This window comes from Lepus europaeus, chromosome 5 (genome assembly GCF_033115175.1).
Source record: "Lepus europaeus isolate LE1 chromosome 5, mLepTim1.pri, whole genome shotgun sequence".
Classification (NCBI taxonomy): Eukaryota; Metazoa; Chordata; class Mammalia; order Lagomorpha; family Leporidae; genus Lepus; species Lepus europaeus.
This window is the reverse complement of record NC_084831.1, coordinates 102,313,701-102,336,074: the sequence shown is the minus strand read 5'-3', so window position 1 is coordinate 102,336,074 and position 22,374 is coordinate 102,313,701. Positions and strand designations below refer to the sequence as shown.

At 39.8% G+C, this 22,374-nt stretch overlaps 2 protein-coding genes across 2 annotated transcripts in view; both read left to right on the top strand.

Annotated features, from left to right (window-relative positions):
• Positions 1-10,723, top strand: part of LOC133759164 (mitochondrial adenyl nucleotide antiporter SLC25A24-like) — a 53,719-nt gene extending 42,996 nt beyond the window's left edge. Inside the window, exon 10 of the mRNA XM_062190116.1 lies at positions 10,653-10,723. Within this exon, the coding sequence (XP_062046100.1) occupies positions 10,653-10,723 (71 nt within the window). The remainder of the gene's footprint in view (positions 1-10,652) is intronic.
• Positions 10,724-11,056: 333 nt separating this feature from the next.
• LOC133759163 (mitochondrial adenyl nucleotide antiporter SLC25A24-like) overlaps positions 11,057-22,374 on the top strand; it is a 69,815-nt gene continuing 58,497 nt past the window's right edge. The window contains exon 1 of the mRNA XM_062190115.1: positions 11,057-11,239. Within this exon, the coding sequence (XP_062046099.1) occupies positions 11,057-11,239 (183 nt within the window). The remainder of the gene's footprint in view (positions 11,240-22,374) is intronic.

The following is a 22,374-nucleotide window of genomic DNA, read 5'->3' as shown; positions in this document are numbered from 1 at the left end:
TCTCTCTCTTGCTCTTTCTGTCTGCATCTGGCTCTCCTTCTCTGTAACTCTTTCAATTAAATAATAAAATCTTTAAAATTTTTTTGATTATCTATAGTAATTGTATGTTTTTGGGGTTACAGTGTAATATTTGAAGATATATACATAAAATAAACCAATCAAAACAGGCAGCTAGAGTTTCCATTTTCTTTTCTTTTGAGGGGGGAGCTCTGGCAATATCTGTTCTATTTTTTTGCCCCAGAAACTTTTTATTTAAGGAATATAAACTTCATGCATTTCATAAATACAACTTTAGGAACATAGTGATTCTTCCCACTGTACCCCCCCACTTCCTCCTCTGTTCCCTATTGCCATTTTTATTTTTTACTAAGATCTATTTTCAATTAATTTTATACACATACAATTAACTCTTTGCTAAGTAAAGAGTAACAAATAGTATGAAAAAAAGAATGTTGCTCAACAGTCTGGACAAGGGCTATTCAAAGTCATTGATACTAGAGAGCTGTATGGGAAGTGGAGCAGCCAGGACTTGAACCAGCACCCAAATGGGATGCTGGCACTGTAGGTGGTGGCTTTACCCACTACGCCACAATGCTGGCCCCAATTTCATTTCTATAGATTACCTTTTAGGTGCTCTATTAGTTATCGCAGATCAGGGAGGATATATGATATTTGTCCTTTTGGGACTGGCTTATTTCACTAAGTATAATGTTTTCCAGTTGCATTCCTTTTGCAAATGACAGAATTTCATTTTTTTTTGCTACTGTGTAGTATTCCATGGTGTACATATCCCATAATTTCTTTATCCAGTATTCAGGTAATGGACATTTGGGTTGATTCCATATTTTAGCTATTGTGAATTGAGTTGCAATAAACATGGGGGTAGAGGTAACTCTTTCATATACTGATTTAATTTCCCTTGGGTAAATTCCCAGGAGTGGGATGGCTGGGTCACATGGTAGTTCTATATTCAGATTTCTGAGGTATCTCCATATTGTCTTCCATAGTGGCTTTATTTCACCTTTATTTATAAATAAGAGCTTTGCAGGGTACAGTTTTCTGGGTTGACAGTTTTTTTCTCTGGGAATATATCTTTCCATTTTCTCCTAGCTGGTAGTTTTCTGATGAGAAGTCTGCTGTAAGTCTAATTGGAGATCCTCTGAAAGTAATCTGGTGTTTGTCTCATACACATTTTAGAATCTTTTCTTTATGTTTTGCTGTGGACGGTTTGATTACAATGTGTGTGGTGGGGATCTTTTCTGCTCATGTCTATTAATAATTCTATGTGCTTCCTGTACTTAGATGTCCCATTCTTTTTCCAAATATAGTGATGTTTTCATAATTATTTCACTAAAAAGGCCTTATTTTTTCCCATTTTATTTTAATTTATTTTTTAACTCTTATTTAGTAAACATAAATTTCCAAAGTACAGCTTATGGATTACAATGGCTTCCCCTCCTCCCCATAACTTCCCTTCCACTCCCACCCCTCCCATCTCCCGCTCCCTCTCCCATTCCATTCACATCAAGATTCTTTTTCAATTATCTTTATATACAGAAGATCAACTTAGTATATACTAAATAAAGATTTCATCAGTTTGCACCCACACAGAACATAAAGTGTAAAATACTGTTTCAGTACTAGTTATAGCATTAATTCACATTGAACAACACATTAAGGACAGAGATCCCACATAAGGAGTAAGTACACAGTGACTCCTGTTGTTGACTTAACAATTTGACACTCTTGTTTATGGCATCAGAAATCTCCCTAGGCTCTAGTCATGAGTTTCCAAGGCTATGGAAGCCTTTTGAGTTCGCCAACTTCGATCTTATTCAGACAAGGTCATAGTCAAAGTGGAAGTTCTCCCTTCAGAGAAATGTACCTCTAAAAAGGCCTTATAATCCATTCTCTCTTTCCACGCCTTCAGGAACTCTTAAGACCCTCTTTGTTGGGGTCATTTGATAGTATCCCATAAATTTCCAACACTGTTTTTTAGTTTTCTAATTTTTTTTTTTTTGGTCTGACTATAAAATTTTCCAGAGATTTCATGTATTCTTTCTTCTGCCTCATGGAGTCTGTTGTTCAGGCTTACCACTGCATTTTTTATTTGATCTACTGAATTCTTCATTTCTAATATTTCATTTTGATTTATCTTTCTTTTTTAAAATTTATTTGACAGGTAGAATTACAGACAGAGAGAGAGACAGAGAGTAAGGTCCTCCCTCTGCCAGTTCACTTCCCAAATGGCCATAATGGACATCATTATGTGCCGATCCGAAGCCAGGAGCCAGGTGCCTCCTCCTGGTCTCCTATGTGGGTGCAGGGGCCCAAGCACCTGGGCCATCCTCCACTGCTTTCCAAGGCCACAGCAGAGAGCTGGACTGGAAGAGGAGCAGCCAGGACTAGAACTGGTGCCCATATGGGATGCTGGCACTGCAGGCAGAGGATTAACCTAATGCGCCATGGTGCTGGCCCCTTGCTTTCTCTTTAAAATCTCAATTTCATGGGAAAAATTTTCATTCATGTCATGTATGGATTTCTTTAATTCGTGGAGTTGCTTCTGGTTACTTATAAGTTATCCCATGATCAATTTTTTGAATTCCGTTTCCAGCATTTCTTCAATAATTTCATCATCACATTCTAGTACTGAATTGTTTTTGTGTTCCTTTGGGGGCATCATGTTGTTTTTGTAACTCTTGTTTCTCGAATTTCTACATTTATTTTTAGGCATTTGTGGAGTTTTTTTTTTCCCCCTGTGATGGCTCTTATTTTTTGAACATACCTCTGTGGCTTAGTGGTATCTCCTTTTTCAGTGAATATACAGAGCCATGTGCTGGGTGTAGCCTGGTAGCTCTGTTCAGTTCTCCTGGGTGAGGGGAGTGTCCAAGGTGACACACAAGCTGGGTGTAGTAAATCTTTTTTTTTTTTCTAACCAGAGGGGAGGGTTTGATCAGCTCTATTGGCGTAGTGACATGCTCACCTCCTCTCTTCCAAGGAGACCAATGCCCAGGTGCTCACTCCACTGTGTGCACTATTCATCTGCACTGCCACAAGACCCACACAAAGGATCTGTGCAGTCCTCAGTATGAGCATGGATCCCACAGCGATGACTCAGCAGGCATTCAGGGAGCCCTCAGTGTGTGGAGCTACCCACAGTGACTATTCACACCCTGCACCCTCCCACGTGGTGACAGTGTTTTCACAGTTCCAGCACAAAAGGCTCCCACAGTCTCAAGCGCCCAGCCCCCTTTCAGTTCTCCCAGCCAGACTCAGGTGTCTCTTCTTAGCTGGTTGCTGGGCACGCTTACTCAAGCTGATGCAGCTGTTATGTATGTCCAAAATGGCCCCTGCCCTCTCTCAGCTTGTACCAGATGCCAGAGCTGGGTAGTTAGAGAGAGAGATACATGCCTCACCCCCCTTTTATTTTCCCCTCTAGTTCAGCAGGTACACTGTCTCCCACAGGGCTCCAAGCCAGACTCATGCCAGGTTTTTCCCGTAGCTTTGTTGCCAGTGGCTCAGTCTGCTGCTGTCTGATACTACCTCACTCTTCAAAGCTGGTGCTGAGGCTCGTGGCTGCTGGAGTCCTGAGATGTGCACATCTACACCTTCCATGTAGATCCACAGTGTCCCTCTAATCTGTGTGGAGTTTCCTCTGCAGTTTTCTCTCTAACTCTTCCCCGAGATCACATTCTCTCCACTTTTTTTTTTTTTTTAACTTTTCTCCTAGACTAGAGCAGTAAGCTCGCTCCCTATTCTGCCATCTTGGAATATACTGATTCTTTTTTATGATCTGTAAGTCTTGGAATGAATTTCTCTTTGATGTCATGCATATTTCCCAATTTCATTTACTTGTCTATCTGTATTCTCTTGTATTTCTTTGAGTATTCTTATAATTATTTTTTTAGATTCGTTATCAGTTTCCCTTTCTTTGGATTTTGATAACTAAATTTGATACCAAAGCATTATTATGTTCCTTTTGGGGTACTATATTGCATTGCTTGTTCATAGTTAATGTGTCCACACATTGATATTTATGCATCTGATAGAAGTTGTCTATTGCTGTTAAAGGCAGACTTTCATGGTTTGAAGGCTTTTCTGTGAAGATGTGTCTTTGGGTGTTTGGTAGGCTATGTCTGCTTTAGTTCCAGTTGGATAAAGTGTGATTTTCTTTTTTCAATTTTAAGATTTATTTATTTGAAAGGCAGAGGCAGAGAGAGAGAGAGAGAGAGAGAGCGAGAGCGTGAGAGGTCTTCCATCTTTTGGTTCACTCTCCAAATGTCTGCAACAGCCAAGCATTGGCCAGGCTGAAGCTAGGAGCCAGGAACTCACTCTGGGTCCCTTATGTGGGTGGCCCAAGTACATGGGCTATCACCTGATGGCTCCCAGCACGCATTTTAGCTAAAAGCTGGAATCAGAAGTGGAGCTGGCACTTGAACCTAGGCACTAGGATGTGGGTTACAGGCATCCTGAACAGTGTCTTAACTAATGCACTCAATGCCTGTCCATGAACTTATCTTTTAGTTCCACTTTTGCATGAACTTTTTGAAATCACCTTGTTTACATATATATGTGCATACTAACATGTTAGATATATGTATGTGTATAAATTTACAGATATTATTAATATACAAAGAAACACACACACATATAAAATCACTATTTTTCCAAGCTTCAAAGTTAAAGGAAGGGATAGAGAGAAATGTGAAATGTTGTTGACTATAGTTAAATATTTGAGTGCCACAATGAGATGTTATAAAATGCATATGCCACCCCCATTCAGTATTTAGAAGACAAAGTCTTCTGTCTTGTTGCTGATGAGATAAATTAAAAATACTCCCAAATCTGACATTTAAGACTACCACAGCTACAGATTCCCTCACGTATCTGTCTTGATTTTTTCCTATGAGTTTCCTTAACTTTTGGGACTAGGTTTTTGTTAAGTAAAATTATGGCTTATGTTCTCTGACTTGGTTAAATAAATTCAAACCTTCTAAGTTGTGGAGTATATATGAAACTAACATCATCAAAACAGACATTTGAGATTGGAAGAATTTATTGTTGAATTGATCTCTCTCATTTATTGAATGAGTAAATGATCAGCTTTTGCTAGTCTGACTAAAAATGTAAATTGGTTTTATCTTTATGCTTAAAAATTAACTATGTAGCATTTGATTAAGAAAATAATAAATCAGGCTCTCATGTACTCACTATACTACTTTTCTGTCATTCTGCTTCCTACCTCTTTTCTAAAGTAATCATCCTGAAGTCAGTGTGTTTTATTCCTATGCACATGTCAATTTTTCTACATATGAATGTATCCATAATTATAAATTATAATTATTATATATGTTTTCTACAAATCGATTTTTTCACTTAATATTGTTGATCTATGCTGATACATGTAATTTCATTTCATTTCTTCTTATTCTTATTTGGCATTCCATCATAAATGTAAATATATTTATCCATCCTTCTACAAGATAGGCAGCTATGCGAATTCAAATGAGGTAGAAAAATATTCTCAAATTATATTAATAGAATTCAACTGTGTTAGAGGTCACCTTACCTTTAGGAACAGATGGTAGAGAAAAGTTCAAAGGTCCCTTCTGAATTATTAAATAAACAAGAGAGTCTGAACAAGCAGTTTTACGTTTCAGAAAACACAGAAGTTAATTTAACTATTATTATTAGTGATAAATTACTATTTAAAACTTATCAGACTTGCAGAATTCCTGGGGCTAGAGCATAGCAACAATCTCTGGGACCCAGCTGTCTTATAAAACACATTTTAAATATGTTAAGAAGTCACTGGAGAGGCTGGCATTATGGTATAGCAGGTAAAACCACCACTTTTGACATGGCATCCACAAGAGTATGGGTTTGTGTCCCAGCTGCTCCAGTTTCAATTCAGTTCCCTACTAAAGACCTAGGAAAAGCAGTGGAAGATGACCCAAATGTTTGGGCTCCTGACACCCACAAGGGAGACCTGTGTGAAGCTCCTGGCTCCTGATTTCAGCCTGTCTCAGCGCTGGCCACTGTGGCCATCTGGGGAGTGAACCAGCAGAAGATCTTTCTCTTAGTCTCTCCCTCTCTCTATGTAACTCTGACTTTCAAAATAAATAAATCTTTTTTAAAAAATTAAAAACTAAAAGTTATTGGATATTATTTATAGTGAAGTACCTGTTCCAAGTTTTTTGATACCTTTTTAAAGTTACTTTAAAAAATTTGCTTTCATGTTATTCGAAAGGCAGAGAGACAGACACACATGGAGAGATAGTGAGAGTTCTTTTGTTTGCTGGTTCACTCACTAAATGCAGGCAACAGCCAGGGTTAGGCCAGGCTGAAGCAAAGGGATCTTGGCTGGATCTCCATCTGGGTCTACCATATGGGTGGCAGGGGACCCAAATGCTTGAGCCATCATCAGCTGCCTCCAAGGTGCATTAGCAGGAAGCTGGATTGGAAGGGGAAGAGCCAGGACTTGAACCAATCTGTTATGGTACATGGGTGTTCCAAGTGGCATCTTAGCTGCTGTGCCAAATGTCCACTCCTGGTCTTTTCTAACTTTTAATGGGGTCGTTTGCCTTTTTCTTAGTGATTTTTTAAGAAACTTTTTATTTAATTACTACAAATTTCATAGGTACAGCTTTAGGGATATAGTGGTTCTTCTCCCCATACCCACCCTCCCACCCCTATTTCCTAGTGATTTCTATGCGTTCTTAAAATTTTTACACTGGGGTGTAGTGGACTATGCTGCCTATGGTGATGGTATCCCCTATGGGCACTGGTCTGTGTCCTGGCTGCTCCACTTTTGATCCAGCTCTGTTGTAATGCCCCTGGGAAAGCAGCAGAGGATGGACTAGATACTTGGGCCCCTTCCCTCCATGTGGGAGACCCGAGTGAAGCTCCTGGCTCCTAGCTTCAGCCTGGCCCACCCTTGGCCATTGCAGCCATTTAGGGAGTACACTAGCTAATGGAAGATTCTCTTTCTCTCTGTTTTCTGTAACTTTGCTTTTCAAATAAATAATTCTTAAAACATTATACATTGTGGATTTTTCAGTCTATGGCTTGAATATTAACTTTCTTAATTGTATCTTTTGAGGATTTGTTGTTTTAAATATTCCTTTTATGGTGATACAGTGAAGACAGAAAAACAAAGAGGGATAAACAGAGACTAGATGGGACAATCCAGGGCTAAAATATTTTCTGTCTGGTCCTTTTCAGAAAAAAAAAAAAAATAGACTAGACTAATGAACTAGAACACTAGACTAATGAACATGGCTGCAATGAAAACTTTAGTGACTTTAGTTGCCACCACTATTGTCAAATCTGCTTTAAAATATCCACGATATTGGTGAGTAAACATTGGAATATTGAGTCCAGGCACTAAAGCTGGTATAAACTCATCTTCATGACCTTGTGTGCTGGCTGATACAGCCAGTGGAAGCTGTTACACTACTTTTCCCTCTCACCACATTTTATGTAATGTATCTAATTGGAGGAATCTAATTTTCACACAGAACCTTAGCTTCAAAGGAGTTTAGAAATGTACTTTTGAACATGATCTCCAAATAGAAGAGTGAGGATCAGAAGTGCCAATCTACTGTATCTGCCATTGCACCTGGAGTTATTTTTAAACAATTGATACTATTGTATCAAAATAGTCTACTAAGAAAATTTCCATATTGCTTACTCTAAGGATATGATTTCTAATAAAGGAAATAGCAATAATAGCAAACTTTTTACCATTGGCCAGTAATAAGCTCTTTACATTGTATATTTTATGCACTTTACATCCTTATTTTATTTACTTTTCTAATGATCCTATAAAGTAGGTGATATTATTACCCCTATGTTCAAGTGTGAAAACGAAATCTTAGAAAAATTAAGCACAATAATCCCTTAGTATCTGTAGGGATTGGTTTCAGAAGCTTCTACAGGTACCTAAATTCATGAAGATTCAAATCCCTTCTATAAAATGGCATAGTATTTGCATATAATGTGTGCACATCCTCTCATATCCTTTAATTCATCTCCAGATTGTTTACAATGACTAATATGCAAATAGCAGTTACACTGTATAGGGAATAACAAGAAGATACATACATATGCAATACAGATGGAAATATTTTTCTGACTGTTTTTGATGTGCAGTTAAGTGAATCTGAATGCAGAGGGCCAACTGTAGTTTGCTCAGGTGTACATGAGCATTAGGGCTGGGATTCAAGCTCGTGTGCCTCTGAAACAACACTCTATAGCGCTCTCATCCTGTGTAGTCTTATAATTCAGTGAGGTTAAGAATGAGATATGTGAAAACAAAAATAACAATTGTAGATTTTAAGTTCTCTGCCTTTACCAAACACACCCAAAATCATAGAAAAAGGTCAGTGAAATTAGCATCCCATTGGAGAGGTAGGCATGTGGCTCAGGGGTGAGTTAAGTCACTGCTTGGGATGCCTGTACCTCTTAGTGCAGTGCCTCTCTCCAATACAGACTCCTGCTAATGTGCAACCTAGGAGACAGCAGAAGATGGCTTATATACTTGGGTCCCTGCTACCCCTGCTCCCAACTTTACCTGGCCCAACCCTGGCTGTCACAGACATTTGGGGAATGAAATCACTGGGTAAAAACTCTGTAAGTCTTTCTCTCTCTGCTTCTCAAATGAAATGGAAAAAAAAATTTCTCTGGAGAGTCTAACTTTGTCCATAGATTTTTTTTTTGACAGGTAGAGTTATAGACAGTGAGAGGGAGAGACAGAGAGAAAGGTCTTCCTTCCGTTGGTTCACTCCCCAAATGGCCACCACAGCCAGAGCTGCTCCGATCTGAAGCCAGGAGCCAGGCGCTTCCTCCCAGTCTCCCATGCAGGTGCAGGGGCCAAAGCACTTGGGCCATCCTCCACTGCCCTCCCGGGGCCACAGCAGAGAGCTGGACCAGAAGAGGAGCAGCTGGGACTAGAACCCGGCGCCCATATGGGATGCTGGTGCCACAGGCGGAGGATCAACCAAGTGAGCCACGGCGCCGGCCCCTGTCCATAGATTTAACAATTACATATTAACTGATGTCCGGTAAGTGTCCAGAACACCACTAAGTTCTGGGGAAACTGAATGAGACAGAAACATAACCATAATATGAAAAATTTAATGAGTTTTTTTCCTGGTGAGCACTTTGATGACATTCCACTATTGTTGCTTATCTTTAAGTACTGAATTGTACAGAATAGTGTGTGTTTATGGAAAATTTTTAAACTTTTAGTTAGTAATAGCTATTACTTAACTGTTCAAATTCAACTTGGTTGAGGCATAATTTCCATGTAATAAAATGCACTCATTTTAATTGAGTTAAATTCATGAGTTTTGACAAATGTAAACATCAGTGTAACCACTGTTACATTTTGACTTCTGTTCCCCTAATATTTTTGAGATTTATCCATGTTGTTATGTGAAACAATATTTCATTACTTGTATTTCAAAGTAGTATTTCATTGAGTGGATATGCCAGAACTTGTGTACCCACTTATATGTTAAGAGCATTTGAGTTGCTTCCAGTTTTTGGTTATTATAAATAAAGCTGCTATGAACATTGTTGTTTAAGTCTTTTTGACACACACTTCCATGTCTCTAGGGTAAAAAACTAAGGGTGGAAGTGCTGGGTTATATATCCTCAGACATTTTTGGAATATGATTGTGTGGGCTAATTGAAACTGTAAAAGGTGAAACTGCACATAGGGGGGACTATTGTAGTTGGGTTTTGCTTGCACTGCCTTTTAATTGTGGTATTTAGAATGCCATTTTTAATGAAATTACTTCCATGGTTAGCTGTAAGTCTAACATCTGGTTTTGTCTGTTCCAACTATTTTTTTTCTGTTTTGCTTTTGCTTTTATTTTTGCACTCTTTTGGATTAATTCAGGATTTCCAATTTTTTTTTTTTTTAGAGGCAGAGAGGTAGACAGAGCACTCCCATCTGCTGGTTCACTGCTTCAGTGCCCAAAGGCTTGCAATGGCTGAGGCCCAGCCCAGGACTCAATTCAAGTCTGACACATTGGTAGCAGGGACCCAATCACTTGAGCTGGTCTGGGCCTGTCAAACATGCCACAAGTTTTCAAAGGATGTGACCAGTGACTCAGGACACAAGGCTTCAGACTAGCAACAAATTATGTAACTAGCTTAGTACCACAGACCCTCAAGGCCATCTACTGCAACTCCTCAAGGCCTCAACTTTAGATTTCAGGCCCACAAAGGAGCTGGAGAAGGAGCTTCGAGAGGCCAGGGGGTGGCAGAAATGTGAGGTGACCCGGAAGACAAAGGAAAAGGTGTTTCCTCATGGAAGGCAGTGGTCAACAGTGTCTAAACAGGACCTGGATTGCATAACCTTAAAGATTGTAAGGTGTCCTGGGGTCTTGTGACAAGGAAGTTCAGTGAGGCAGGTGGTGGCAGCTGAACTGCGACTACAGCGGCCTTACCTGCTAGGGGAAGTGGGGAAGGAGCATTGGGATCTTGGAAACAACACTGGCACAGGACAAGAACAAGGGCGGGGACTCCTCCCTTCCCCGGCCCAAATGCACGGGCCTTCCCTGGGATGGTGGCACGAGGCATGCTGAGGTCCAGGAGCAGGCCCAGCAACTAACTTCTCCAGACACCACCGTCTGCCGCAGCCCCCGAGGCTCAGCACGGAGTTTGTGCCAAGAGATTCGAGACCATCGAGTGCTCTTTCGACACCACCTGAGGAACGTGCTCTGGTTGCCCGGCCTTCCCTGGGCTTCGGCGTCAGCCCCCACCGGAAGTTGCTAGGAACCAGCCACCAGGGTGCAGCGCCTCTGCCAGAGGCCCCACGAGGCGGTGCACCCGAGGTTCCACTAGCGGTCCTTTAGGTGGCGCCCGAGAGCCCGCAGCGCAGGAGTGGTCACCCGCCGCGGAGCTGAGCGCGGGCGCCCCCGCCAGGCAGTTGCGGCAGGCGCGCACCTCACCAGCCCGGACGTCGTGGAAGCGGCGGCAGGCGGCGCTGTGCCGGGGGCCGGGGCGCCCAGGCGAGGCCGCCGTGGTCGGCACTGGACCAGCCATGCTGCGCTGGCTGTGGGGCTGTGTGCTGCCCGCGGCGGCCTGCCAGAATAATGACGATTACTTACGCTATGGCATCCTCTTCGAAGACCTGGACCACAACGGGGACGGCGTGGTGGACATCTTGGAGCTCAAGGAAGGGCTGAAAAACTGGAGCTCCTCGTTTGGGCAGAACTCGGAGATGGTGAGCCACCCGGGGAGCTGGGCACCGAGGGAAGCCAGACCCGCGGCTGCGGTTCCTTTCCAAGGCGGGGAGGAAGGGTGGGGTTCTCCTCAGGGGAGGAAGGGTGGGGTTCTCCTCAGAGGAGGAAGGGTGGGTTCTCCTCAGGGGAGGAAGGGTGGGTTCTCCTCAGAGGAGGAAGGGTGGGGTTCTCCTCAGGGGAGGAAGGGTAGGGTTCTCCTCAGCCTCCTCACGCTCCGCCACCCAGCCTTCCCCACAGTTTCTCGGCACCTGCGGAGTGGCTTCTGGAGACGGGTCCAGATTGACCCCTCACAGAACTTGGGGGACATGTTGGCCGTTGTGAATTCATCAGAGCAGGGTCATCAATTTCTCAGGCGCTCCTCCCATTGACCGGCACAGATGGGTGCCCCAGGGCTGCTCCCTCTCTGACACCCACACCGAGGCTCTGGGGGAGTCAGACATGAGGCTCTGGTTTACACTTCAGCTAGGGCTGTCTTCTTATTCTAGCCTGGTCTTGACTATTTTAAAAGTTTGTAAATTGAATTTCAGAATATGAAGAGAAGGAAATTTATTTTCCCTCTAACAATGCTGAGCAGTCTTCAGAGTTTATATCCACTGGTTGCAGCTTTTTGATTTTTGCAATAACATAATTTCAATTTAATTTATTATCACAGACTTAATGCACCACTATAAATAATATTCAATAAGTAAAAAGTAGAAAGACTACTGTTCCACAAGAGTATAGACAAGGGCTAAAAACAATAATCAAATTATAAGATGTCAGTTTCATTCATATATAATTTTTTTTGTATTCTATATTAACTAGCACATAACAGAGAAGACATGATATTTGCCTTTTTGGGACTGGCTTATTTCATTACACATACTTTTTATAATTGCTCTAGTTAGAGCTTTTAGTATTATATTGAATAGAAGCATTGAAAGTAGGTCTTTTAGTCTTTCACCATTATATCTGATTGTTCACTGTAGGTTTTTCATATGTGACTTTCATTATGTTGAGATGGTTTCTTTATTTTCCTAATTGATTCAGTGACTTTTTTTAAAATCATTTTGTCAAATGCTTTTTCAGCATCAATTGAAATGATTGTATGTTTCTTCCCTTCATTCTGCTAATGTTGTATGCCACATGGATCAGTTTTTTATGTTGAACCATACATGTATTCCAGGAATAATGCTCACTTATTTATGATGTATAACCCTTTCAATCTGCCGCTGAATTTAGGTTGCTGTTATTTTGTTGAGGATTTTTTAAAAAAAGGTTTAATTATTTTATTTGAAAAGCAGAGTTACAGAGAGGCAGACACAGAGACAGAGAGAGAGAGACAGAGACAGAGAGAGGGAGAGAGAGAGAGAGAGAGATCTCCCATCCCCAGATGGCCACAACAGCCAGAGCTGTGCCAATCCGAAGCCAGGATCCAGGAGCTTCTTCTGGGTCTCCCTCACAGGTGCCATCATCTACTACTTTTCCAGGCAACAGCAGAGAACGGGATTAGAAGAGAAGCAGCTGGGACTTGAACCAGTGCCTCTATGGGGTGCTCGAGCTACAGGCGGCGGCTTTACCCGCTATGCCCAGTGCTGGCTCTTTTGTTGAGGATTTTTGCATCAGTGTTCATAAGGGATATTAGTCTGTAATTTTCTTTTCTTGTAGTGTCTTTTGTGTTGAGGTAATGTTGGGCTAACAGAATGAGTTAGAGTGCTGCCCTTTAAATATTTTGGAAAGATTTGAGCAGGATTGAGATTAGTTCTGTAAATGTTTGGTAGAATTCACCAGTGAAGCTATCAGGTTCTGTGCTTTTCTTAATTGGGAGCTTTTTTAGCTACTGATTCAATCTTCTCATTAGATATATGTAGACATTCTATTCATGGTTTAGTCTCAGTAGGTCTTATGTATCTAGTTTATCACTTTCTTTTAGGTTATTCAATTTGTGTATAATTTTTTATAGTGCTGTTTTATCAATCTCCTTTTATTTCTGTAGAAGTGATAGTAATGTCCTCTCTTAGTCCACTTTTCATTACTTTAATAACTGAGAAGCACTTCTTTGGAAAAGAAAAGGTTTGTTTCAGTTTACAGTTGAGATTACATATTCTGGTGTCTGATGTCAGCTGCTGATGGCAAATGCAGAGGCACAATGATCCTGGTAAGCCAGGAAGGGGGAGGGAGAACCAAGGCTGACTTGAACTGAAAGAATAAAACATCTCTTGAGAACCATCCTCTGGGGGCACATCCCCAGTGACCCAGAGACCTCCCATTGACCCCACTTCCTAGCCACCACAATTAGATCAAGTCAACCCTTACTCTTTACTCCATCAACATGAACATTAAAACATCAGAGTTTAAACACAGCTGTGTGAGTTCAGGAGCGACAAATCCTACTCAACCCATAAGGTGTCCCTACTTTAATTTCTGATTTATATAATTGAACTTTCTTGATTTCTTCATTAGTCCATCTAGTGAAAGAATGTCAATTTTGTTGATTTTTTTGAGAAACCAACTTTTAGTATTTTGGATTTTCTGTTATATTTCTTTTCTTTATTCCATTTGTCTCTGCTCTAATCTCTATGTCCCTCCTTCTACCAGCCTTGGGTATAGCTTGTTGTTCTTTTTCTTTTCTTTTCTTTCTCTTTCTTTATTCCTTCCTTCCTTCCTTCCTTTTTTTTTTTTTTTTTTGACAGGCAGAATTAGACAGTGAGAGAGAGACAGAGAGAAAGGTCTTCCTTTTCCGTTGGTTCACCCCCCAGATGGCCGCTATGGCCGGTGCACTGCGCCAATCCAAAGCCAGGAGCCAGGTGCTTCCTCCTGGTCTCCCATATGGGTGCAGGGGCCCAAGGACTTGGGCCATCCTCCACTGCCTTCCCGGGCCACTGCAGAGAGCTGGACTGGAAGAGGAGCAACCGGGACAGAATCCGGCACCCCGACCAGGACTAGTCTTTTTCTTTCCTCCTCTTTTTACACTTTAAATATGTGAAGTTCACTTTTTGTGTGTGTTTTTAAATTACTATAAAGAGAAAAGATTTAATGCAGTTCATAGGGTTTTTTTTTTTGTCTTTTTCTATTTTCTTAAGTTGTAAAGTTAGATTGTTAATTTGAGCCGGCGCCGTGGCTCACTAGGCTAATCCTCCGCCTTGCGGCACCGGCACACCAGGTTCTAGTCCTGGTCGGGGCACCGATCCTGTCCCGGTTGCCCCTCTTCCAGGCCAGCTCTCTGCTGTGGCCAGGGAGTGCAGTGGAGGATGGCCCAAGTGCTTGGGCCCTGCACCCCATGGGAGACCAGGAGAAGCACCTGGCTCCTGGCTTTGTCTCAGCGCGGTGCGCCGGCCGCAGCGCGCTACCGCGGCGGCCATTGGAGGGTGAACCGACGGCAAAAGGAAGACCTTTCTCTCTGTCTCTCTCTCACTGTCCACTCTGCCTGTCAAAAAAAAAAAAAAAAAAGATTGTTAATTTGAGATCTTTCTTCTTTTGTGTAGGCATTTATCTCTGTAAACATTCCTGTTAGTACCATTTTGCCATATCCTATAAATTTTTATATGTTGTATTGTATTTTTGTTTTAACTTAAAAGATTTTTCTAATTTTCCTTGTGATTTTTTTCTTTTATCCTCTTAGTTATCCAATAATGTGTTAATATTCACTTATTTGTGAGTTTTTCTTCTTCTGTTGATTTTTTGCATCTTTCCATTGTGGTCAGATGAAATATTTGGTATGATTTCAAATTTCTTCTTAGACTTGTTAAGACTTTTTTTGTGACCTAGTATATGATTTCTCCTGGACAATATTTTACATGCCTTTGAGAAGAATGTGCATTTTACTGCTGTTATATAGCATATTCTCTATATCCCTATTAGAGCTAGTTAGTTTATTGTGTTTTTTCAATTTCTCTACTTCCTTACTTATTTGTTGTTTGAGACATTATTAAAGTAGGGTATTATGATCTCCAATTATTATTGTGTAATTATATTTTTCCTTTCAATTCTGTAAAGTTTTGCTTTATTTTACTGACCTGTTACAAGACATATAAATATTTATAATTGTATCATCTTGATGTATTTAACCAATTAGTATATAATAATAATGATGATGATGACAATAATAATATATATGATTTATCTTTTGTAAATCTTTTTGGTTTACAGTCCTTTTTGTTTGATAATAGTATATTTACCTTGCTCTTTTGTGATTACTATTTACATGGACTATCTTTTTCATGCTGTTATATCCAACCTACATGTATCTTTGGATATATAGTGCATTTCTTTTAGATAGCATATAGTTGGATCATACTTTTTTAATTCATTCTAATAATCACTCTTGATTGGAAAGTTAAATTCCTTTACATTTAAGATTGTTACTAATAAAAACTAATTGTAGTTACTAATTGTAACTATTCCTCAGTCATTTTGTCCTTCATTTCCTAAATTACTGTCTTCTTTTATAAAATGTTGATATATTAAAAATAATTTTTATCATATATTTATTTATTTATTTGAGAGGGTGATAGAGGTAGAAAGATCGATTCATATGCAATGGTTCACTTCCCAAATGCTCACAACAGTTGGACCAGACCAAGCCAGAAGCCAGCAACTCAATACGAGTCTGCCACATGTGGCAGGGACTCAGCTGCCTGAATCATCACCTGCTGCTTCCCAGGGGACATGCTAGCAGGAATGTAGAATTGGGAGCAGAGCTGGAATTCAAACCCAGGCATTCTAATTTGGAATTCCAAAGCAACTTCTAGACCAAATGCCCATCCATAGTTTATTTTTAATACTGAAACATTTAAATTCTGTTCTCCTTTTCTTTTATGGACATTCTATAGCCACCCTGCCATTCAACATCATAATTAATGCACTCCAATTTTAAATTTAATTTCTTTTAATTTTAAAGACAGAGAGAGAGAGCGAGAGAGTGAGCGAGAGCAGAGAGCAATCTACCATATGCTGGTTCACTCCCCAAGTGCCCACAACTGCTAAGACTGAGCCAGGTGAAAGACAGGAGCCCAGACTCAACCCTGGTCTCCCATGTGTGTGGCAGGAACCTACTACCTCTTCCTCTCAGATTGTGAATTAGCAGGAACCTGAATTGGGAGCAGAGGATCTAGAACTTTTGAATGAAGCACTCCTGGATATTAATATTTTATCAGTTGCATAATTTGCAATTAATTTCTCCCAGTCTATCAGTTGCCTCTTGACTTTCCTGAGTGTTTCTTTTGCAGTGCAGAAGCATCTCAACTTGATGTCATCCCATTTGTCAATTTTGTCTTTGATTCCTTGTGCCTCTGGGGTCTTTTCTAAGAACTCTTTGCCTATCTAATGTCTTGCAGAGTTTCCCCAATGTTTTCTAATAATTTGATGGTATTAGATCATAGATTTAGGTCTTGGATCCATTCTGAGTGGGTTTTTGTGTAATGTAAGGTACTTCTACATGTAGAGATCCAGTTTCCCCAGCACCATTTGTTTAACAGAGTGTCCTTGTTCCAGGGATTGATTTTAGCTCCTTTGTCAAAGATAAGTTGGTTGTAGATGCATCTGTTGATGTCAGGCACTTCTATTCTGTTCCATTGGTCTACATAACTGTTTTTGTGCCAGCACCAGGCTGTTTTGATTATAACTGCCCTGTAGTATGACTTGAAATCAGGTATTGTGTTGCCCACGTCTTTGTTTTTCTTGTATAAGATTGCTTTAACTATTATGGGTCTCTTGTGTTTCCATATGTTTTTAGCAACATTTTTTCAAGATCTTTGAAGAATGTCCTTGATGTTTTGATTGAGACTGCACTGAACCTATAAATTGCTTTTGGTACTTTGGACATTTTGATGATGTTGATTCTATCAATCCATGAACATGGAAGATTTTTCCATTTTTAAATGTCCACTTCTATTTCTTTCTTTAGTGTTTTGTAGTTGTCATTGTAAAGATCTTTGAGATGCTTGGTTAAATTTATTCCAAGTTACTTAATTCTTTTTGGAGCTATTATGAATGGGACCGATCTTTCTCAGCCATGACATTGTCTGTGTATACCTAGGCTATTGATTTTTCTGTGTTGATTTTATATCCTGGCACTTTACCAAACTCTGGTATGAGTTCCAATATTCTCTCAGTGCAGTCTTTTGGATCCTCTATATGTAGAATCATGAAATCTGCAAATCTTCTTTTCCAATTGTATTCCTTTGACTTTTTTTCTTGACTAATGGCTCTGGCTAAATCTTCTAGAACTATATTGAATAGCAATGGTGAGGGTGGGCATCTGGATCTTAGGGGGATTGCTTCCAGCTTTTTCCCATTCAGTAGGATGCTGGCCATGAATTTGTCATAAATTGCCTTGATTGTGTTGAGGAATGTTCCTTCTAAACCAATTTGCTTAAAGTTTTCATTATGAAAAGATGTTGTATTTTATCAAATGCTTTCTCTGCATCTATTGAGATGACTACATTGTTTTTATTCTTCAGAGTGTTAATGTGATGTATCAAATTGATTAATTTGTGAATGTTGAACCATCCCTACACACTAAGGATAAATCCTACTTGGTTCAGGTAAATGATTTTTCTGGTATGTTGTTGGATTCACTTGGCTGTATTTTGTTGAGAATTTTTGCATTTATGTTCATCAGGGAAATTGGTCTGTTGTTCTCTTTGTCTGTTGTATCTTTTTCAGGTTTAGGTATTGAGGTGATGCTGGCTTCATAGAAGGAGTTTGGGAGGATTTTTTCCCTTCCTCCTTTTTTGAATGATTTGAGAAGAATTGGAATTAATGCTTTAAAAGATTGTTGAAATTCAACAGTGAAGCCATCTGGTCCTGGGCTTTTGTTTTTTGGGAGATTCTTTATTAGTGGTTCAATTTCTATCTTGATTATTGGTCAGGTTTTCTATGTCTTCTTGGCTCAAATTAGGTAGATTGTATGTGTCCAGGAGTCTATCCATTCTTCTAGATTTCCTGATTTGTTGGTATACAGCTCTTTGTGGTAATTTATGATGATTCTTGTTATTTCTGTGTCTTCTCTCTCTATCTTTCTTTTTTTTTTAAATCAGAGAGGTTTAATTTGCTCTGTTGGCATAGTCTCACACTCTCCTCCTCCTCTCCAAGGAGACCAGTGCCTGGTCCCTAGCCCCAGCGGGCATAATATTCATTTGTACTGCCATAAGAACCACACAAAGGATCCATGTAGTCCTTAGTGTGAGCATGGATTCAGGAGCAATGACAATCACCAGGGTATCAGGGAGCCCTGAATGTGTGGAGCCTCTCACAGTGACTACCCGAAGACCCAGCCACATCCTGCACTCTACCATGCAGCCACCATGTTTTCACAGTCCAAGCACACAAGGATCTTACAGCCTCCTATCAATTGTCCTAGCCAAACTTAGGCATCTCCACTTGGCTGGTTGATGGGTGCACGCACATGAGTGGTGCAACTATTACATATGTCCAAAATGGCACCTGCCCTTTCAGCTAATTACAAGACGCTGGTGCCAGGTTGTTGGGGAGAGAGAAATGTGCCTCCCACTTTTTTCCCTCTGAGTTGGCACATACACTCTCCCCCATGGGGCACCCAAGCTGTACTCACGCCAGGCTCTTCCTGCAGCTTTATCAACAGTGGCTTGGGCTGCTGTAGTCTAGTCCTACCTCACTCTCCAAAACTGCAAGCCAAGTGCTGAGCTCTTGGCTCCTGGGGTTCTGAGTTATGCACATCCACACCCTCCATGTGCATCCACAGTATCCCTCTAATTTGCGTGGAGTGAAACAGTGAATGGAAGATTCATTTTCTCTCCCTCTCTCTCTCTCTCTCTGCCTTTCAAATAAATAATCTTTTAAAAAGGCTCTAAACCAATTTTTATGTCACTGATTGAAGATTGCATCTAATAAGTTTCTATTTGGTTCTTCTTAATAAGTTTATCTCCTTAGTAATATTTTCATTTGTGTCACTCAATGATTTCCTTATCTTCAATATGTATTCTCTTGCATCTGATTGCGTTTCCTTACAGTCATTATTCTGAATTCTATATCTGTCATTTCATAGATTTCCTTCCATTCAGGATCTAATTCTAGAGGATTATTGTGTTCTTTTGGAGGCATCATGCTACCTTCTTCATATTTCCTGTGTTCCTACATTGACATTTGCTCATCAGGTATAATCACCCCTTATTCTTTTTGAATTAGGTTTTATTGGTAAGTAGTTCATGGTTTAGCTGGAATGCAGGGTATCACTTGGCTTATTGCTTTGGCTGCATGCTTGCTCTTTATAGATCCTGGGTATTAATAGTTTATAAGTTGCATAGTTTGAATATATTTTCTCCCATTCTGTCAGTTGTTGAGTGTTTCCTTTGGTTTCACTTTGTTGAGTGTTTCCTTTGCAGTGCAGAAACTTAGCACTTGTAATCACATTTATCTATTTTTTGTTTTTATTGCCTGTGTTTCTGAGGTCTTTTCCAAGAAATCTTTGCCTATACTAATGTCTTGCAGAGTTTCCTTGATGTTTTCCTCTAGTAAGATGGTGTAACAGCTCAACTAGGCAGAAAATCAACAAAGAAAACAACAGAGCTAATCTGCACTCTGCACCAAATGGACCTAATGATATTTACAGATATCATTTCACCCCACAGTTGCAGAATATGCATTCTTTTCATCAGTGCATGAAACTTTCTCTAGGATAGACCATATGCTAGGCAATAAAGCAAGTCTTAGCAAATTCAGGAAAATTTAAATCATACCATGTATCTTTTCTGACCACAATGGAATGAAGATGGAAATTAACAACTTAAGAAACACTAGAAAATATGCAAAACACATGGAAACTTAACATGCTCCTGAATGAGAGTGGATCATAGAAGAAATTTTAAAAAAATAAAAAATTTCTTGAAATGGATGAGTATGATAAAAAACATATAAAAGCTTATGGGATACAGAAAAAGCAGTGTTAAGATGAAAGTTTATAGTAATTAGTGTCTATATGAAAAAATTAGGAAAGTATCAAATAAATGATGAGCAATTCATCTCAAAAACCTAGAAAATAAGAATAAACCAAGCCCAAAATTAGTAAGAGGAAGAAAATAATTATATTTAGAGAAGAAATAAATAAATGTGAAACAAACAAAAAAATGATGCAAGAGATCGGTGAAATGAAGAGATAGGTTTTTGAAAAAGTAAACAAAATTCATAACCAAAAATAAAAGAGAGTGATAAGAACCAAATCAATAAAATCAGAGTTGAAAAAGGTTATGTAGAATGGATATCACAGAAATAAAAAGAATCATCAGGAATTACTATAAACAGCTGTATGCCAACAAATTTGAAAATCTAGAAGAAATGGATAGATTTCTGGAGACACACAAATCTCCCAATATGGAGTCATGAAGACATAGAAAACTTAAATAGACCAATAACCAAGGCAGAGATTGAATTAATAATAAAGACCCTCCTGAAGATGGTGGAATAGGGAGGAAGCTTACTGATCTTGTCCAGGAGAAGATAGTTTAATAAAAGTGGAAATAGTGTAGTCTCAGGGAAGAGTTAGGGAAAAAACTGCAGAGGAAACTCTTCCTTAATTAGAGGGACATGGTGGACCTATGTGGAGGGTGTGGGTGCCTACAGCTCAGGACTCCAGCTGCCGAGAGCCTCCACACCAGCACAGGAAAGTGAGGTGAGACGAGACCACAGTAGCCTGAGAAGCTGGCAGAAAAGCGTCAGTAAGAGCCTAGAGGGAACAAGGTTTGAAGCCCTGTGGGGGAAAATACATCAGCCTAACTAGAGGAGAGAAAAAATAAAAGGAATGGTATGGACATGATTCTCTCTCTTCACTCACTTTACAAAGGCGTACGAGCTGATAGAGCAGGTGCCATATTGGACATATGTAACAGCTGCACCAGCTTGTGTCTGTGCCTGGCAATCAGCTGAGCAGAGAAACCTGACTCTGGTGGGGAGCAATAACAGGAGACTAAGACCTAGTGACTATGTTGAGCTTCTGAACTGGGGGAAAAAAAAAACAAACGCTGAGGGGACTCCAAATCCCATTAAGCTGGCATGTACCAATGCCATCTTACTAGTTAAAGTGATCATTTTAGTTCATAATTGATCATAAAGATAGAATTAAGTGTCAAAAGGATCACATAAATAAGACCAATGTCCACTAATAATAATTGATAGAATTAAAAAGGAGAGAACGACCCAACATGGGAATCAGGATACACAGTAGACTCAAAGAATGGCAAATGCCCTAAACAGCACTCTGGCCTCAGAATCAGCCCTAAGGCATTCAAATCTGGCTAAAAAGCCCATGAGAGTTTCTCATGCATGGCAAGCCAAAACACTGCGGCAAAAAATGACCTAAATGAAAGACCTCTGTGAGTGAGATCCCATCAAAGAAAGAGGTGCCTTTCTCTGAAGGGAGAAGAGAACTTCCACTTTGACTGTGGCATTGTCTAAATAAGGTGGGAGTTTGTGAACTCAAGAGGCTTCCATAGCCTTGGCAGCTCATGACAAGAGCCTTGGGTGATTACTGACGCCATAAATAGGAGTGTCAATTGTAAAATCAACAACAGGAGTCACTGTGCACTTTCTCCCCATGTAGGACCTCTGTCCTTAATGTGTTGTACTATGCAAATTAATGGTAAAACTAATATTCAAACAGTACTTTATACTTTGTGTGTCTGTGTGGGTGCAATCTGTTGAAATCTTTACTTAGTATATACTAAGTTGATCTTCTCTATATAAAGATAATTAAAAATGAATATTAAGAATGGGATGCGAGAGGGAGTAGGAGATGGGATAATTTGTGGGTGGGAGGGTGATTATGGGGGGAAAAGCTGCTAAATTCCAAAAGTTGTACTTTGAAATTTACATTTATTAAATAAAAGTTTTCATAAACTTTTATAAAGTGACTATACCATGTGTATTCCCAAAGAAATATATGAGGAAAATCTATATAATCATCTGTATTTATATGATATTTAACCACAGTTAAATGTGTGTAAATAATATTAATTATATTATCTTACCATGAGAATATATTTTCCCCTATGCAATAAAATATGATTAATTTTCAAAAAAATAATAAAGACCCTCCCAAAAAAGAAAAGTCGAGGACTGAATGACATCCATGCGAATGCTACCAAACTTAAAGAACTAATTTCAA